The sequence below is a fragment of the Leptinotarsa decemlineata genome, unplaced genomic scaffold, assembly GCF_025532065.1.
Source record: "Leptinotarsa decemlineata unplaced genomic scaffold, Ldec_3_MD MMD2_P_RNA_scaffold_6, whole genome shotgun sequence".
NCBI lineage: Eukaryota > Metazoa > Arthropoda > Insecta > Coleoptera > Chrysomelidae > Leptinotarsa > Leptinotarsa decemlineata.
The window spans coordinates 15,125,975-15,139,969 of record NW_027412533.1 but is presented as its reverse complement, the minus strand read 5'-3'; the positions used below and the strand labels follow the sequence as shown (position 1 = coordinate 15,139,969).

Here is a 13,995-nt window from a genome sequence, read left to right as displayed (position 1 = left end):
GGACTACACTTGCAGATTGGTTTCGGGCTCATTAGCCACTCATCAGTGCAAGAAAATGGCCATCATCGACCTAAAGTCAATGATATTCCATAATTGAAAATCGGAATTCTTTCAGAGTATTTCATTTATCTTCCTAAGTTGGAGCAAACAACAAAATGTCGCACCATCTAGTGGACGAGGTACTAACCAACTGCATATCCGAAATTTTCCCGAATCCTCTAAATAACGAAGAAAAACTTTCTTATTAGTCAGTGGGCTTTGCTTGAAGACTGGTAGTAAACAAATCTAAAGAAATGAACTTTAAACGTTCAAGCCAGTCTCGGATATATCTACACAGTAGGTTGAATGGACTGACGCCTATCAGAAAACAACTAATCCCCTGGCTAATACCACGAAGGGCGTTGGATCATATCCAGATATGCAGTTGGTTAGTACCTCGTCCACGAAATGGAGTGACATTTTGTTGTTCGCTCCAACTTAGGAAGAGGAATGAAATACTCTGAAAGAATTCCGATTTTCAATTATGGAATATCATTGACTTTAGGTCGATGATGGCTACTATCTTGCACTGATGAGTGGCTAATGAGCCCGAAACCGGTCTGCAAGTGTGCCCGTTCCAAAATTGAGGGTCGCCTCTTTCAGTTATATTGCCAATTGCATCTGCGGGAAATTTTCTGTGAAGATTCCTGCATTGACGCCTGTCGGATATAATCCAACGCCATTAGTGGTATTAACCAGAGGAGTAGTTGTTTTCTGATGGGCTCCAGTCCATTCAACCTACTGTATAGGTGTATTCGAGACTGGCTTGAACGTTTAAAGTTCATTTCTTTAGATTAGTTACTAAATAATTCAATTATTTTGATTATTCAAAATCAACAATTGATAAATATGTTTTCTTCTACTACTTTTTTGATTCATTTCCTTTTACTGACTGACAAAAATTTTAAAGAGAACCTAATATGAAATTATAGAAAACAATATTTCAGTTCACATCTTCATCTTGCTTGCAGGAATAAACGGATCATATTGAATAATAAATAATGCAGGAGTTTTATCCCAACACCAGACCGTTATTTTATCACCTAGACACGTGTTTCGATCAACAAGTGATCATCTTCAAGAGCAAGATTGAACTCTTGAAGATGATCACTAGTTGATCACTGTTTGGTGTTGGGGTAAAACTCCAGAAATATTCAGTACTACACCAAAGGTTCCAAATAGTGCATCATAAGTATATATTGAATAAATTTAGTAAACAATGACAATATTTTAATTATTCAAAAGCAGTAGATAACAAAATTGGATATATCATTTCATTATCAGGTTTTTGAGTTTTTTCTTCTCGCAATGAAAAATGTGGATAATGGATAACTTCATAGAAAATTACAAAAAACAACAAAGATCACATTTTAGTGGTACTCACGCATCAAGTTGATGCGTGAGTACCACCATACTTTCCTCAGTATTTAAAGTCACATATTAAAACGAGTAAATTTATTGAACTTTCAAAAAAAAATAGAATTTCGTCTCCAAAATTTTCACAAAACACCATCAATGGGTTATTTTTCTATGTTGACAGAGTTATCGAAGCTAAGTAGGTGCAGATTTATTTTTAAATTTGACTAGGTGTGAACCCACACGGAGTCCCCTGTTCTGATTCCGGAAGAACAGCAAGTACAAATAATTGGGAGATGGTGGTAGATGAACAGTCTACTTATTCCGTCACAAATGTTTGTGAGGTGTCTCCTTCTACGGTGTGGAGACTTTCGAAGGGGAAAGGTATCATCCATACAAAATTAAAATGGTACACCACTGAACTGAACTGAACTGAAGATGACCCCAAAATGCAAGGCATTTTGTCTATCTCCACAATATTTGTTTTAGTAACGAATACACATTTTTTTAAACGGTAAGGTTTACAGACAAAATTGCCGTTATTGGAGTGACACCAACCCTCACGTTTTCTGGGAAAAACGTACCCAATATCCAGAAAAAATTTACGTTCGGGTAGGAATAATGGGAAACCATATTGTAGAAATTTTATTTACCTATTGATCAAAATTTAACAGGGTAACTGTATTTGAATATGCTGGAAACTAATGTTGATCCTCACATCACTGAAATCGTTGAAGCGATTCCTAATAGATATTATATTCCAACAAGATGGAGCACCACCACATTACTCCAGACAAGTAAGAAACTATTTGGATACCACTTTTCCTGGTCGTTGGTTTGTCCATCGAGGTCCTACAGAATGGCCAGGCCGCTCGCCAGATTTGACACCTTTGGACTTTTTTTATGGGGCTATCTGAAGCAAAAGGTGTACGAAACTGAACCTGCCATGTCATTTCACTTCAACATAAAGTGTTCATACATTAATTTCATTATCCCAAATTTCAATTTTTAGAGTTGACCCGTTCAAAAAATAAAAGGGGGGGCATTAAAGATATGCATAATTTATTGTGAATGGCATGTGTTGCGGTTTTGTGAACAGTTTAGTGAAAATTTCGCAATAAAATTTTATATAATATACGTTCTATAGTGGACATTTCTGATAATAGAGCTGAGAATTGTGTTGAAAATGTTATAAGGATATTGATGGGATATTTTCAGCAGTTCAAGTGAAGAGTCTGAGTTTATTTTTCACACTAGACACGTAGATCTGGTGTATTTTTACTAAATATTTAACTAGTATATTTAATAAAATATTTAACATAGAATCCCTGATTAAATATTTTACTAAATATTCATGAATTTAAAACAACGAGTTACAGCATATGTCAATTCTCAAAAGTAGTTTTTATAGAGATTTTAGGTTTTTGTCTTCCAGATAAAACACACGAATAGTGTTTCTCTGTCAGGAATGTAAATTGTCACTAGGCTCCGTTATTTCAGACTCCTGCTTCTAAGATTTTTACTGAAACCACCTTGTAGAAGGGAATATTCAGGGAATATTGACGTTTCATTCTGTGATTATTTCGTATCTGACAAATGTGACATTTTCATTTGGTTAATCTCATAAAAATGAGTTTTGGCATATCAACGTTAATTTATTTGTTGATCGTTGCACAAATTTTTTGTAACGTCCTTCGCAACAAAGATGGAATCATGGAACTGGACAGAACGAACTTCAAGAAAGCCACAGGGGAAAATCCTTATCTTTTGGTCGAATTTTACGCTCCTTGGTGTCACTTTTGTAGGGATTTTGCACCAGAATACGTAAAAGCAGCCCAACTACTTGAAAATTCACCCATTAAAGTGGCTAGAGTCGATGCAAGTTTGGAACAAGACATAGCAAATGAGCAAGGAGTCAGCGGCTATCCTACTATCAAGCTTTTTAAAAATGGGTACTCTATGAAATATGAGGGTGAGAAGCAGGCTGAAAATCTCGTGGATTGGGTGGCCAAAAGTGCAAAACGGAGTTAGTGACATAATATTTGAATAATAAAACGTTTAATACTTACATGAACCATTTTTACAAATAGATGCAAATTTTGTAGCCTGATTGAAACTCTTTTTTTTTCATTTTAATTGACTGGGGTAATTAATTTTTTATGTGATTTATGGGCAGAGATACTTTTCATAGTTATTCGAGAAAAATGAAATTTCTCGATTTAACCATATACAATCGTTTCATTCACATCAAAATCTTGAATAGCTTCCATATTATTAGTCATCAATTATTCAGAAGATAATCTGATTCAAACTGATACATTATATTAAGCACTAACTTAGTAGAATTTAGTATATATACGCCTGATGAAGCTTTTGTTTAGCGAAACACGCGTTTCTATTTTGTGAAGTGAGTGAAAATCTCAGATTGAATTGTTTTTTTGAATAACTATTTGCAACAAAAATGAAGATAATGGTTATTGATTTATTTCAAAAGGTGGATCTATCGAACCAGATTTCAATAATGAATCATAAGTTGCGAATTTTGAGTCATAAGAATTTTTGTTTGCCAACATTTGTCACTACGATTCGTCTATGAATCCATGTAATTGTTATGTTTTCTGAAGTAACAAATAGTGTTTCTTTAAAAAATGTTAACTTCCATTTCATTGTCAATTCAATGAATATTTTGAAAAATCAGTTTGACGAAACCAATATCCCGATTTGAAAAGCTGACATCGTAAAATTTCTTTCATTATTCTTTTCAAGAAGCATTTTCAGTGGCACAATAATAATGCGCTCTTATTTGGATTCAAACCATTTTTCAATAAAAATAAAACTTGAAATTTTCTTGAAAAATTTAATGAAACTTTTGTTGAAATAATATGAAACGAAGAGCCTCAATTGAGCTTCACTTCAAAGTACCATTAATGCTTTCATTTTCCTGCTCACTTTCTCCTTATATCGACTGATTTGAAGTAGGGAAGTTTGGTGCATTGACCATCTTTTTATAAAAATATAATTGAAAATCAATCTATCCAATTTGAAGAAACGCTTGTAACGTCATATAGTAAGTATTATGTTTGCTTACGAAATAGTGGAACTATCAACTGAAAAATTTTTATGATTGATGAAATTGAACACAAAGTGTCTACTGTACCATCTATGATTGTACATTGACCATCGCAGTATCGCATTCTGGCCGCTTTTATTTAGGAAATGCCAACAACATTGAGCTGTTATTTGGAAAAATTATTTATCTTCAATAAAAATATTCTTCTCTCGAGTGAATTATGTCAATAAACAAAAGTTAGCATATGTCATACATATAGATGAATTGACAGGAATTTATTTGGTTTTCTGAAAAATGAATTTGAATAGTTTCAGAAATAATAAGTATTCATATATATATATATATATATATATATATATATATATATATATATATATATATATATATATATATATATATATATATATATATATATATATATATATATATATATATATATATATATATATTCTTGGTTTTTGTTGGAGATTAGTTTCTCAATGAGGTTGATTGAAATATGGTTGATTGAAATATGGATGAATTGACAGGAATTTATTTGGTTTTCTGAAAAATGAATTTGAATAGTTTCAGAAATAATAAGTATTCATATATATATATATATATATATATATATATATATATATATATATATATATATATATATATATATATATATATATATATATATATATATATATATATATATATATATATATATATATATATATATATATATATATATATATATATATATATATTCTTGGTTTTTGTTGGAGATTAGTTTCTCAATGAGGTTGATTGAAATATGGTTATTATATATATATATATATATATATATATATATATATATATATATATATATATATATATATATATATATTCTTGGTTTTTGTTGGAGATTAGTTTCTCAATGAGGTTGATTGAAATATGGTTATTAGATGTTATCTGCTTTATGATCTTCATTTCTTCTTGAAAAACTTTCTCTGATGACGGAATCATAAATGGTCTATGTATCATTGACCTGAATGCCGATAACTTGTGTGATAATTTTTGTGATAGTGAGATCAAGAAAATCAATGCTGTTGTTTTGTTCAATTTCGACCTTGAATTTTATCTTATCGTGGAGAGTGTTGAGGAAATTCATTAACTCATTTATCTGTCTCTTCGGGCCTTCAAAACCTACGAGGATATTCACATATCTAAACCAGAATGCAATGTGTTTCTGTGATAAAACATTCATTATTCAAGATACGCGTGTTTTCCAAGTTGTCCATAAAAATATCTGCTAGTTAAGTGACTCAACGGTGACCCTATTGGGAAGCCTGAATTTTGCAGGAAAAAATTTTCATTGACTTGAAAGACAGATATCAAAGAGGTTATATGATTCCCTAGTGATGTATATATTGGTGTTCTGTTTATCTTGTATGTCTTTGAGCAGAGGAAGGCATTCGTTTGTTGGAATATTTGGAAACATATTTTTCACATCAAAAGATACTAATTTAATGTTATTAACGTTGTTAATATGATTCAGCTAGGTCTAAAAAAATCGTAGTAGAAATCAGACACAAGCTATTTTCTTTATCCTTTATACTATACATAGATAAATCGACAGGAAATGAAAATAAATTTGCTGTTCAGCCAGTCTCTCTAATTATCAGAGGATACGGTAAACGTAGGATAATATCATCAGGCTTACTAGGGTAGGTGAAACTGGCAGCATTTCTTTGTAGAAAATACATATTGAATTCGTTCGAGTTTTTTAAAATTTACATTGAACTGCCAAAATAAAAATATATGTTTTTTCTTGATTGGGAAGTCCACGAGAACAAATTAATCTTCTTTGATATTGGACAAATCATTCATTAGGGAATCGTCATTCTTGTCTGATTCATGAAAAATATTCACCTCGTCAGAGTCACTCGAACTCAAATCCGCGGGTTTAAGGGATAATCCCCACCACCAAATACATCATGAATAGCATTTATTGCACATATTCTGCAGTTTTTCCTAATTCCACATTGGTCATATTTCGGCTTTACATTTTCTGAAATTCTGTCTGAAATGAGTCCACTGTACACTGGTACAGTGTCCATTTCACATTCATGGTAGAATTAGATTAGTAGGCACTATTCAGCTATTGCTTTCAGCTATATTTATCAAATGAAAAAAAATCAACAGGTCATCGCTGAGTGTTGAATCGTATGTGGTGCAAAGTTTGTCATGAGTATCTTCCGAACTCTTTTACCATCCTTCCTAATCAATGATGGAATTAGAATCTGTTTTAACTTCTCGACAGTTTCATCGTCATACATGTGTCCCATCTCGTTCTTTATCACTTAAAGCTCTTTCCTCTAGAAATAGCCTCTCAAAATCTGATCAGTAGTCAATGGGAGCATCATAACTTTCAACTCCATCAAAAAGACGTTAAAGACGTTCTCGTTAAAATTCATATAACATTTATCGAAATAAATATTCCAATAATCCCATATGTTACTTTCAAATTCTATAAAATTCGGATCAGTAATAAAAATGCCATACAATAAGAAAACTGGTTTTATTGGTTTGTGTTGGTTCAATTACCTTGTTGTGAATTTCTCGCAACTCGACAATGTTAATCGTATTTTCATCTAAACTCGTCTAGTTTTTCGAGTATCCCCAAAAACATATCTTGTTTCTGATTGATTCCCGTCTTTCCAGAAACGACTCAAAATATTTCCAAGTGAAATATTTCAAATAATATATGCGGTGTTTGAAAATTGCTGCAGTGTAGAAAAAATTAAAATCAAAACCAAATATAAGAATATCGATTAATAGCAAGCTAACAGCTAATTAGTATATTATTCAACGAGCATGAATAATGTAACCTAAAAAAAACATTGAAGAATACGAATATTACTGGGTTTTATCTCGACACTAAACCGTTATTTCAACACCTTGACACGTGTTTCGATCACCAAGTGATCATCTTCAAGAGGAAGATTAAACTATATATACATACAATGTCATCCTTATTTATACCATAAATACCTCTGCTAGATACCTGCGTCTTGCGTCATTGATTTTACAATGTTGCCTTATCTACTAGTCTACTGGGCAACACTGTGAACCTAATTCAAGACAAAATACGTTTATATGATTTGAACCTAGGACGCTGGCGTACCAGTCTCGAGGCCTAGTTTCTATTCCATGGCGACCACCCTCACAAATTGTAGTGATATAAAAGAAATCTCAAAACGTGTCTACATTAACATCATGGCCGAAGAGTACTCTACTTCTCAGAATTGGATATTGTGTCCATAGCAAGGATGATCTTTATTTTTTAACTCATTCGGATAAATATGCTATAGATATACAGTTTCCGAAAACGAACTCATATTCTTGTTTTCAATCCATGAAAATTATATATGAAGATAAATATTTTATTTTTCCTTGATCTATTCGGTAAAAAGCCTGCAGTCGTTATTTTCATCACATTACTAACAGTCGTATTTTTGTAAACCGAAAATTGCCAGTTCATTGATTAAGTTTGAGTTTAAGAACAGTTTTGAAGTAGATAAATTCTCAACACTTACTATGCGAATGAAAATAATTCAAACACAACTGTCAAGTTATAAATTTGGTCATATGTGATTGGCCTTAGGTTAGGTTTGGTTAGGTTATGTCCAAAGTGAGTGGTTCTATTCCACCCTCCACCGCAACCCTCAAGGGTTTATTGTGGCTCACATCTATTCACACTCGACCAAATAAAACCAGCTTCTTAACGAAGCCGATTAGTTTGTATGGTGAGTGATCTTTCAGGTAAGGCTAGTTGCACACACACCGATTTTGAACGGCCGATATTATACCGGGTACGGGACCTTGCACACATACCTACCAGTGGTCGGCGTCGATCACCGATAGGTATGTGTGTAGATACGTAACATCTGGAAACTTCTAATTAAGCGAAAAACCACCAACGCTCTCCAAACGGTCATCTCCCGCCAAAACCAATGAAGCGGAAAGAGGGAAGAGGGGATAGGTGAAAGCACTCGAATGACCTATAAATAGTCAGATCTCGGAGGAATAAGTCCAGTTATCACCCGAAGACGATTGTGGATACTAAATCGAAACGTTGTGACATAACTTGGTTTGAAATCTTTAATTTTTATTTTATTATTTTTTGTTAATTATATTTTTAGTTTTTTCAATTTTTTCAGCTTTTAATAATATTTCAATTTTTATTTGTTTGGTTGTTGTTGTATGTTATTTCTTTGTAATTTCAGTTTTTTGTTTAATAAAATTGTTTTTTTCGGATAATCTTGATTTTTTTCAGGGTTATCAAATCAATTTATATTATATTAGACAATAAGAGTCCGAACTGATGAAATACACCACGAAACATTGTCAACCACTTTCAAACAAATGATGTAATTCGTTGAAAAACATATTGTTCATGTAATATTTCTATATAGGTAATGGGAAAGGCAAATTTTGCTGAAAATGGCGACTTTAATAAAAAACGCAATAATGCAAAAAAGCATTACTTCATTTGTTTCTAGTGGCTATATATTATTTATCATCACGAAATTAATTTTTTGCGTCACCTTGAGCTTGGAGTGCACCTTTATCAGAATATTCCCTCGGCACTACATAAAATAGTTCTACTTTGAATTAAAACTGAATTGAACGTACAATATACTTCAATAGATCCTGAAACCCACAGAATTCCGATTTCCTTTCATCCTCTTCCTGAAATTAGATGACAACCAAACCGTACACCGACCTATCTCCTATAAATACCACATTCAAATACATTTCTACAGCTAATGAGCAATTATAGATGTCAGTGGTGTGTTATGGATTGTCGAATATGACTAGTTGCAATTACAAGCGATGCAGAAAGCGATCACTCTAGCGAATGTGATCCAGAATTGCCGCATTGATGTGCTATAGGTAGATGTAGTAAACAAGCTGTTGCACCCACCCTCTCAACTATAACGATCCTGCTATGGAATTTTTCAGAGAACTTTAGAGTTACTGGTGTTATGTACGTTTTCAAATAAAATTAAATTTTAATGTCTTTGTGAGACAGATCCCAAAAATATTGAAAATGCCTGATATGACACACCCAGAATTTTTCATGGAATACGTGAAATTGTGGTGAGCTGAAGTGAGTTTTGAATATATTTTTTTCCAAATTATGCGTTCATTTGCAGAATTCTTAAAAGAATATAAAACTGCTAATTACTTAGGAACAACTAGTCTAGGTTTCTAAAATGAACTAGATTTTCCTTTCGATATAAAAAAAAAGGTTATAGGGCTCCATCGACGACGAGTGATTGTTATTTTCATTGCAAAGCACTTAAAATGACGTATTTTTCGTAAACTGCATCCAACGTCGATATCTGGTCCTAATAAAAATTTGAGAGAGGGAGGGGACTCATGAGTATAATAATGAACATTTCGAGGTAAATCAACTATATCATCATCTTTGTTACAGAGCAGTTGTCGAAGTCCTCTTGCGAGCAGGTTTCAGCGTTAACATGCGAACGAGTTCCGGAACGGCTTTGCATGAAGCGGCTCTTTACGGAAAAGTTGAAGTTGTTCGAACTTTGCTCGAACACGGAGTTAATACATCTATTCGAGATTCCAATAATCACACGGTGATGGACTTGCTGAGCCAATTCAACACCGCTCAAGCTTCGCAAGAAATAATAACAATGCTGAAACGTGAGTTTATCATTTCTATTTTAAATTTTGTATGTTTGATATGATATATCCATATTCATCCGTATGAATTGCAGAGTAGGACGCCTAGGAAGTCCTCAGAAAGAGCCCCTATCTTGATTGTATATTTTCAAATTTTTGTTTTTGTGTCCAATTCGTGTCCAATTCGAAACATTTTTTTTTTCATAGAATAATTAATATGACAACAGTAAATAAGATTTCCAGTTGATTATTTATTTGAATTATATATGACGTTACATGACGAATTAGCGTGTTATGCCGTACAGAGTTCGATATGTATTTTCATATTCGATAAAATGAAAAGTTCCTTTTCCCCAAATTGTGATGAGTACCTTTGTGAAATTCGATAGATGTCTTCTTGGTATACTGTTGTTGGGGTAAATCATCAATTATCAAAAGAATTTTAGGAAATGTTGTAGATTTTACTTGGAACTGTGTATCGTAGTGAAATAGCAAAGGTGAAGTAGAACTTTAATAAACTTGAGGAATACAAAATTACACGTGACGGTCAAACTTTGAATTCAAAATGATTGACAAACTAAATTTTAGTCTCTTAGTAACACCCAGTGAAACTTTCAGCTTCTCAAAATGAGTTCTGCTCAGTGGTTTGATGAGAATGTCCGCTATCTGATCCTTGCCTGATATATGTCGTAATTGAAATATACCTGCTTGTACTATTTCTCTGATAAAACGTCTATGTACTTGGATCTTTGATGAAATTATGGATTGTGAACCAACTTTACAGCACTAGCGTTGTCAATCCATAATATCGGAATGGTCTGTCTTCACACATGTATAGATTTCATTAAGAAGACAATTCAACCAGGTAACTTCTTTAGCGGCTTCACTTGTTGCAATGTAATCTGCCTCCATCGTTGATAATGAAACCAACCGTTGTTTTTGACTGAACCATGTTAGTGAACCTTGATTTAACTTGCAGACAAATCCAGAAGTTGACTTACGCGAAGATAAATTACCTGTATGTTTGGAATCACTATAGGATTCGAGAGAACGTGTATCAGCTTCATAACTAATGCCATAGTCAGTTGTTCCTCGAAGACACTTCAATATACCTTTCACTATCTCTCAGTGATGATACTTTGGTTTCGACACTGCTTGAGCTACAAAGTGAACAGAAAAAGCTATATCTTGGCTTGTGGCTGATAAATGCATAAGACTGCCTACGACTGATCTAAAAGGAATACTTGGAAGAATATCTACTTGCTGCGCACTCAGTTATCTGATACTCAGTTTTCAAAAAAATATTTTGGCTTTCTACGTCTCCATCTTAATACAAAACATGTGGGAATCTTACATAGAAATAAAGGAAGCAATCAATTTCAAAAATTAACTTTCTATAATCATAGATAATAATAGATCATACAAAGAAGTAACTTTCAGGCATAAACTGGAAGAAAACACCTTCTCGAAACAGCTTTTTTATATAAACATTGAATTACACGAGAGAAAAATACTTTCGAAACAAATACTTTTATATGAATGCTGAATTATACAAAAAACATTTTTTCTATTCCGTTTATATTCTAAACTTTCATACTCGAATTGAATAAGATATCATTCACAGAATTCCTACACAATATAATTATTAAATGTTGCAAATTCCACTTACATGGAACACTGTGTGTCTTCTTCGCTGGTAGACATATTGATGATTCGCCGTAAGACACTTGCCTTGTTGGCTCTTCAGTACCAAATACGGATAACATTATAAGAAAAAATACTCAAATCGTTTATGAAATTACGACTTTCTGTTACGTAATGGGTCGAATCCATCCATCTCATCATGATAGTAAGGATGAGAGTGTTCCATGTAATGTAAGTGATATCTGATTCAATTCCGTTACGAAATTTTGGAATACAAACGGAATAGAAATAATGTGTTTCATATAATTCAGCGTTCATATAAAAGTATTTATTTCGAAAGTATTTTTCTTTCATGTAATTCATTAGTCATAAGGAAATAGCTGTTTCGAGAGGTTTCTTTTCTGTGCCTGAAAGTAACTTCTTTGCGTGATGTACACATCTTTATGTAGAGTTAATTTTTGAAACTGATTGCTTCCTTGTTTTCTTTAGAAGATTTCCACATTATTTATATCAAGATGGAGAAGTAGGAAGCCAAAACTTTTCTTCCCCAAAAATTATTCACTCCTTAAAATGTACCCTTTCAATTTAATCTGTTTTCAACTCATTTAGAAATTTCTCATTGCTTTTAAAGTCAGTTCCCAATACTAATCTGTCGTCAACATAAATTACAACGAGTAATTTATCCGGTTGTTTTCTGATAAATAAACATGCATCTGATGAACTCTGCTGCAATCCTTTTTCTTCAGAAATTTGGTGGGGCGCAAATTAAAACAACGAGGTGCCTGTTCAAAACCATACAGTCTACGCAGTAGTATGCATGGTTTTAAACAGGCAAGTATGCAAGTTACGCAGTAACTTGCAAACTTTTTCAGTACCATCGCAATAGTTATCCGGTTGCTCCATATTAAGTTATTCATCTAGTAATCCGTATAAAATGGCCTTCTTCACATCAAACTGTGACATGTGCATATTTTCTGAAACAGGCATTGATAAAAATGTTCCTATAGTGTCGAATATAGCAACTGGTGCAAAAGTATCAGCAAAGTCAATACCAGCTTCTTGAGAGAAACCTTTTGCAGAACACCTTACTATAAATCTAATATCTCCTACTGGATTTTCTTCAACTGTGAAAACCCAACGATTTTCAATGACTTTTCTGTCGATAGTCTTTTTCGCTAATATCCAGATGCCATCTTCTACTAGCGACTGAATTTTTTCGTCCATTGCTTTTTTTCCACATCTCAGATTCATTAGGAGAGAAGGCCTCTTCAACAGTATTGGGTTCTTCCACAGCAATTATAGCAAAAACGTCGTATCTTTCAGGTTTTTGCAATTTAGATCTATCTCGTAGAATAGGACGATCAACTGGCAGACTTATGCTTGTTTCTGATCGATTTTTACTTGAAGCTGGACCTTCTTCAATCAATACCTAATGCTTTACGGTACTTTTTCTTGCGACTGTGTTTTCTTCAAATATGATAGTGCTTTCTTCGACAATTATTTCATTTTAAAAGTAACAACTGGATAACCTTTCTCACTCGTCCTTTTCCATTTGGAACGTTTTTGTTTTGGAACATAGACAAAACTTTCTGTTCCGAAAATTTTCAAATGATCCACAGGAGCTTGTTTTCCTGTCCAAATCATCATAGGTGTCATATCTTCCATCAATGTGGGACCGGTTCTGTTCAAAACTTATACAACAGTATTAACCGCTTCTGCCAAAAGATATTCAGGAAGATTTTTCGCATGGTCTATGCAGCATCAACAAGAGTTCAGTTTTCTCGTTCTGCACCCCATTCTGTTCAGGTGTGTAAGGCATGGTGATTCGATGATGTAAACCATACTTTGTAATTATCTTCTTTATATCCTTTATCTATCTTCTTTACCACAATCAGTTATTGATTACACATAAATTTGTCCAGTTTGTCTTTTACTTCAGACTTCTCTTTGAGGAAAACATAGCGAAATTTACTGAAATCATCCTTGAAAACGACGAAAAATCGTACCCAACCAATCAATTCAATAGTCATTGTTTCACAAACATCAGCATGAATAAGTTCTCGAGGTTCAATTACTCTATTTATCCTCTGACCAAAAGGTAGTCGATGATGTTTACTATCCTATCCTATACTATCCTATCCTATCGTCCAACCCGTGTTAGTAATCAAACGTTAAAAGGTAAGACCTCTTTAAACCTTAGCTCGCACAAGTTTCGACTT

The 13,995-nt window shown here is 33.1% G+C and overlaps 1 protein-coding gene across 5 annotated transcripts in view; it reads left to right on the top strand.

Annotated features, from left to right (window-relative positions):
• Positions 1 to 13,995, top strand: part of LOC111508491 (ankyrin repeat and sterile alpha motif domain-containing protein 1B) — a 122,137-nt gene that overhangs the window by 59,290 nt on the left and 48,852 nt on the right. For all 5 annotated transcript variants that reach the window (XM_074170044.1, XM_074170042.1, XM_074170040.1 and 2 more), the window contains exon 6: positions 9,924 to 10,153. In XM_074170044.1, coding sequence (XP_074026145.1) covers positions 9,924 to 10,153 — 230 coding nt within the window. The remainder of the gene's footprint in view (positions 1 to 9,923; positions 10,154 to 13,995) is intronic.